The 6,364-nt window shown below is 36.0% G+C and overlaps 1 protein-coding gene across 2 annotated transcripts in view; it reads left to right on the plus strand.

The window, feature by feature from the left end:
- The window catches only part of LOC114474846 (CD166 antigen homolog), a 49,313-nt gene extending 43,206 nt beyond the window's left edge, over positions 1 to 6,107 (plus strand). Inside the window, exons 13-16 of one of the 2 annotated variants that reach the window (XM_028465407.1) lie at positions 48 to 77; positions 467 to 575; positions 4,331 to 4,469; positions 4,549 to 6,107. In XM_028465407.1, coding sequence (XP_028321208.1) covers positions 48 to 77; positions 467 to 575; positions 4,331 to 4,433 — 242 coding nt within the window. In that variant the 3' untranslated portion in view covers positions 4,434 to 4,469; positions 4,549 to 6,107. The remainder of the gene's footprint in view (positions 1 to 47; positions 78 to 466; positions 576 to 4,330; positions 4,470 to 4,548) is intronic. The other variant, XM_028465408.1, reaches the window with a different exon arrangement.
- The last annotated feature ends 257 nt before the right edge of the window (positions 6,108 to 6,364 follow it).

The raw sequence follows: 6,364 nt of genomic DNA on the forward strand, positions 1-6,364 counted from the left end.
TTTTTTGTTTCGGTTGGACGTTAATTTTATTTCATATCTGATTTCAGTAAATTGGGAAGTGAAAGTGAATAAACAAGGTAAGTTGTAGTAATCTTCTTGTCTGTAAAAAAAAAAAAAAGGGTGAAGGGGTGAGTAACTGAATAAATACTGCAGGTGAACAAATGTAGCTCATTAACAGAAAGAATATTTTGACATATCCATAGTTAAAAAATTGATTATTTGAAATTTTGCTTCCACATTAAATAAAATGAAGAACAAAAGAGGAATGGAGCTCCCAGCATCCTGATAAAAATAATGACTAAGTGTATCGATTATAAATTGTCTTTTTGATTTGTGTTCTGTGTGGATGTGACCATTCATCAACATTATTGGCACATGTGTTGCTTTTTTTCCTCTACATGTAAAAAAATAAGATGGCGTTTCCCTCGAGATGATCACTAATGTTTCTCTTGTATCTTTGTCACAGATCAATCAGACAACGACCAAACCAAGTTGGTTGTTGGAGTTGTTGTGGGTCTTCTTGTTGCCATTGCAGTCATAGGCCTGGCATACTGGGTTTACACCAAGAAATCCAAGTAAGGCATCTATCCAAACCACTAAAACAGGGGTTTTTCAGCCACTGTTATGATTCAATTTCACCTAAATGTTCTAAAAAACAACATTTTTGAAAACAAATTAAATATTGTCTGCAAATATGCCATTGTGCTGCTGTAAACACCTCCCCGTCCCAAAGCTCACTGACATAATTATAATAATGATAATACATTCATAATATTATACATAATGTAAAAATAATACAAAATTATATAATATAAAAAAATACATCATATATAAAACAAACAGAATAAAGTTCCATCATATTTAATTGGATTTTTTTTTTTTACTTACTTTTATCCCTCCTCCCATCCATATCAAGTATGCAAAATATGAAAAACTATTATTTTAAAATTATTATTATTATTATTATTATTATTATTATTATTTGTATTCACAATAACATCCATGAACTGGTATCATGAGTAAGGCTGCTATTTCTCAGCTCAGTTATTCTGAGGGTCCGATCAATGAAGATTTAACACCAAATAAATTGCTTAATCAGGACGTTCACATGGAGCAGCTGATTAGCTATCATAGTTGGCCAGTCATCTTTAAGAGGAACTGTTGAACAGTGGCCAAGGGAGAGAGGATTACGATGGGGAATACCTCTATGTACCAACTGCGATGTAATATCTCATGTACACCATTTTCCTGACATGTTTCACTATATAAAACAAGCCTTTGTGTGAAATCAGAGGCTTTTTAAACCAACACGTCGGGCCCAACACTCGATATCATACTGCATGCCCCGCAGACATTACATCTCAGCCTGGTGTAACATTACCTGGCTGGAAGTTTTTTCATTATTTTACAGTTTCATCAAACATAGCCTTGTTTAGAGTTACAGAAATATGAGCAGAGAAATCAGAGGCACAATGTAATTTTATTTTATTACTACTCACGCCTCTTAGATCAAACTCCCTTATTATATGCAGGGCTGTAATGTATATCTTATGAAAATGTGAAACTTCAAAGAATATTTTTTCATTCGACTAATAAGTGTCCTTTTTATTGCTTCTTTTTGTTTTTTTTGCATTATATGTATATGTAAAACAACACCATGCACAAACTGGAATAGAGCAAAGAGAGGATTAGTTAACAATCATTATTGTGCAGTTTTGGCTGATCTACTAAGATTTCATTTCTTGAACGTTTAGCTACATTGGATGGATTTCCTTGCCTCGATGCAAATGCCGATGTGGTTAAGACCGCCCTATGTAAATGTGCAGTTTGCACTTGTAAAGTGTTGAACATGGAGAATGTAGGACACTCATTTGTTTTAGTGCAGTGGTTTCCAAACTTTTCCTGTTGACCTTCCGTTGAAGAATGAACAATTTCAAACCAACGTAAACTCCTCATATTGCAGCAGCATTTTTTTTAAAAGGAGTAAAAGATGTTTTACCTTTATTGAAAAATGTAAATATTGTGACTGTTCTTTTTAAAAACTCATAAAATGTGTAGTCACACATTTTAGGACAGTAATAATATTGTAATAAAGTACTTTGAGTGCAAAGAAAATAAAATTGTTCTACTTTTTATGCTCGTGGTTGAGCAAGGACATTGTATTGCGTGATCTCTTTATGCGCAAAAACAGCAAACAGTTCCAAAATTGAAAAATTTGATTGTACGTGCCACATTAACTCATTCTCTGCCAGCTATTTCAGAACAGCTACCCCTCTCACTGCCAGCCATTATAGAGCATTTTGACCCACAGAATATTTTGTACTAACTCCCAGATTCTGAAAGCGTAGATTTTTTACTTTCACAAGTATTTTTGCCTTTCTCCAAGTCTCTCCCCCATCAGTCTTCACACACGCAACTTCCTCCTCCTATTCCCTGACATGCCGAGTCTCACCGCTTGCCCCGTTTTTTGTTGATCGTGTTGTCTCACTTTCTCGACACTCTCGATAGCCCACTTAGCTCCACACAGTGCGTGCTTGACAGATGCATTCTTTATTGCGTCGTGTTAGAACATGCCCTGCATAGTCTATCGGTGCGCGTGGTCACGTTTGCGCACGTTATTACAGGCCAAGACTTTTAGTAGATCAGCTCCTTACAGTTCACTTTAAAATCAATGTGTCTATTTACGGTGCTGCCATTTGACCTTAATGTTTGACAATGTTTCAAGTTAAATTATGTTGATGCTAAATGTTTGTCAAATCAATGAAGAATTTAAATGTTCAACAATCCTTCTTCAAAACACTCCTGTATTGAAATGAAAACAAGCAGTCATCTATGGTATTCCACCAGTGCTTTGGTAGATAAACTGTTATTAAATGACAATTCTATTTCACTTTTACCACTGCTTGTGGTATTTGACATAGTTTCACACTGAAACCATGAAGTGATAACTCAACCATTAAAGGTTCAGTGTTATGCTATTTTTCAACCATCTTCATTTGTTCGAAGAACCCAACAACATAGTATTTGTGGTTTATTTTCTATCCACAATCTCACCTGTTTTTTAGAGTTTTATCTCGCTGAAAAGTCAATTTCGTGACACTTTTATAAACAGGCTGTTTTGGGGCCTTCATGCATATTCATGAGTGGGCGTGTCTGTAGACTTAGACTTCATGTTTTGCTCTTGCGAGAGAGATCAGTGATCACCAAAGTGATTTTTTTTTGCTATCCACACACTGTTATTGGTTTCAGCCAAAAAACTGCACATTACAGTAAAACACATGATATTGAAGCTGTTTCAAACACTCCCCGGAGTGTTAAGCTACTAAGTCACTTTCTTCTTCTCCTCATTTCTACTAATTACAGGAATAGTGCATTTAAGGTGATAATAACTTTTTTGTCCAACCACTGCGTTGCATCGGGTCCCAAACACGTCAGCTCATGTCAAAGGCGATACGAGGCGGTATAACGGCTACTAAAAATGGAACTTGTCCTGGTGCTACAATGTTGCTGCCCGCTGCTCCTCAGGGAGGGGTTAAATACAGAGAACATATTTTGTGCATGTATATATAGCTTTACATATATGACAATAAAGTATAATGTATATTCTATATTAAAATGCAGTATTTGTTTTAGCTGTGAGGTAGTTTGAGAGGGAGGAGCTCACATTCTTATAGGGTAGGAGGAGCCAGGGTTGTCCGGAGGAGGAGTTACTGCGATGTGACGCCACATGCGACAAAAATCCAACTCCCCCGTTTGGATTTCAGTTGAACTTTTTACAAAATGTGGAAACAGAACTTTTCAACTTTGGCACTCTGAATGAAGCTAAATGAATATCTGGTATATCACTGTAGCAAAACCATTATAAGGTGAATTTTTTCATAATACTGCCCCTTTAAGTAGAGATCAATATTTCAAAAATGACAGGATAAGCTGAAAAGAAAATAATTGATAATAGTTATTACTCACCAATTAAAACATAAGAAATGGACATGTATTTTTTTTAATAATCATAGATTTTTTTTTCATGGTTGGTAAAGGGTTAAAGGACTTTTATCTTGTAACGTCATTGTATACTGTACTGGAATTATTTTAATGAGTCAAAAAAAGCAAATTAGCGATTTATAAACCACAAATGATTGGACGCTTTAATCTAGATCGGGAGATACTTACGGTAATTGGCCAATTTGCTTAAAATTAGCTTTAGCTCTTTTCTATAAATGATGCTACCCACACATAGGGAAACCAGTGGGTTTTTGTTTCTCTTCATAGATTAGGATCTATTGAGTGAATCCGACATTCACCTTTTTCTCTTAATTTTTCTTCTGCACAGGCAAGGAAGCTGGAAAACTGGGGAGAGGGAGAACGGGTCCTCCGAGGAAGAGAAGAAGCTGGAGGAGAAGGTGGAGGAAAACAGCCAGAAAGCTGAGGTGTAAAGAAACAGCAGCAGCGTTCAAATGGGGATGTGAAAGGTAAACAAAGTTCATTTTATTAATCAAGGGTTTCAGAAGTTTCTTGCTCGAATGACTCATTTTGATCTCCTCTTTTCAGTGTGAACATGGAACTTTTGCACATTTCTCTTCACTTCTTCTGTCTTTGGGGGGGGAAACAAAGGGTACATTTGGAGGAAGACAGTTTGGATTTGGTTTCAGGGAGACTTCTACTACTTAAAAGCATCTCCAAACATTCCCCGAAACCCATCAACTCCCCACTCACATTGGAAAACAAAAGGATGGATACTGTATGAAATCAACATAAATTGTCTGCACTACTGATGCCTGTGTAAACCTGTCTACTATTAGGATTCATGTTTGTTAGAATGGATTTTTTTTTTGGATGGTAAGGAAGAAGCTGATGTTTTTTATTTGGCGAGCTAATGCTAGTCCAACCGCTAGCCGACCTGTTGCCTTTGCTGTGAGGATGTGTAGACCTGCATTAGCATGTATTTGACCCTTTGGCCTTAGCTGGGACTGAGGGACACACTGTCAATGTTTCTGCTGTCATCGAGCTCCAAATGTTGTTGTATTTTTACTTTTTACGTCATTCAGGCATTAAAAATGTGGAAACTGAAAGGGCTAAGGGTATATCTTGTTATACTCAGCATTAGTAATAGATGGTGATAGATTTCCATGTGTCTTTGCAAAAATGTAGATTGTGTCCGATTCTTTTTGGTGTAACAAGAGTATTTGTTTTGTTTTGTTTGTTTTTTTGAAGTGTGAGTAACAAAAAGACGAAATGTCAGGAAGCCTCTTTATTTAGACTTTTTTTTTCTTTGTCTTCAAATGTACTGTACCGTTAACATCACCTCTATACAACACAAGCAGGTAGATCATTTTACAGAATGTACAGCACATTTCAACCTGTTTCCCCTGCTTCTTTTTGCCTGTAATATCTTCTTTTTCTTTGCTCTAAAGCCATTGTTCAGTTTTTGCGCTTATCTGCAAAAAAATGTTGTTTAGCCTGTTGTTAAAGGATCTTTTTTAATTTATCGGTCAAGCTTGCCGTTCGTTACCTGTTTGTGCTAAAGTGAGTTCCTGAAGTGCGATTCTTTCATTACGTAACCACAACTTTATTTTAAAACTAAAGACATACGAAGTGGATGGGGATGTGGATTTGTTTATGAGAACCTGTAAACTGTATCTGCTTCACTTAGTGATGTGCACTAGGATTTTAAGTTCCATGTCTCATTTGTGTAGAAGAAAATGCAGCTGTACATGTCACATGTTTGGTCATTTAAGAGCATTTACTAAATTCCAAGAAGAAACCAGAATGTAGTTGTGAAATGTGTGAATTTTAATTTTCTCTTTGCTATTTATAATGTACTCAAATTAACTTTCCTAATAGGCAACTTTAACAATTCTGGCATTATTGTGTCTCAGATGAAATGGCTGATGAATTGCTTGCAGAGTCTACAAAGTTATAATTAGGTTCATTAGTTTGCTTGAAGTCTGAATGAAGCATGGGATACACTCAGACCGGTACGTTGCCTACTCTGTGCAAAATCATCAAATTGGAAGATTGACCAAAGAAGTGAACATTGCCATGCAAGTATTGTAAATATCTGTTGGTTTTTGTACTTTTGTTTAAAATAAAGTGTACATTTGGGAAAAGTCAAGTCCATTGATTGTGATTCTATCACAGGTATACAGAAGAACTCAAATGCAACGCAGGAAGGAGTAGGAAGAAACTGAAATATCTAACAGATTGAATAAACGGGCCCCAAACAAAACAAGGAGGATAACTGAAATATTCTCCAATCGGATTTGTTTATTAAAGGAACACAGATTCCCCACTTTGCAATCAGAATCAGGAACTCTCAATAATTTCAATGAGCTTGAAAGTCTCTCTTCACAGGTTGACAACCTAG

Source organism: Gouania willdenowi, chromosome 13 (genome assembly GCF_900634775.1).
Source record: "Gouania willdenowi chromosome 13, fGouWil2.1, whole genome shotgun sequence".
NCBI classification, from domain to species: Eukaryota; Metazoa; Chordata; class Actinopteri; order Blenniiformes; family Gobiesocidae; genus Gouania; species Gouania willdenowi.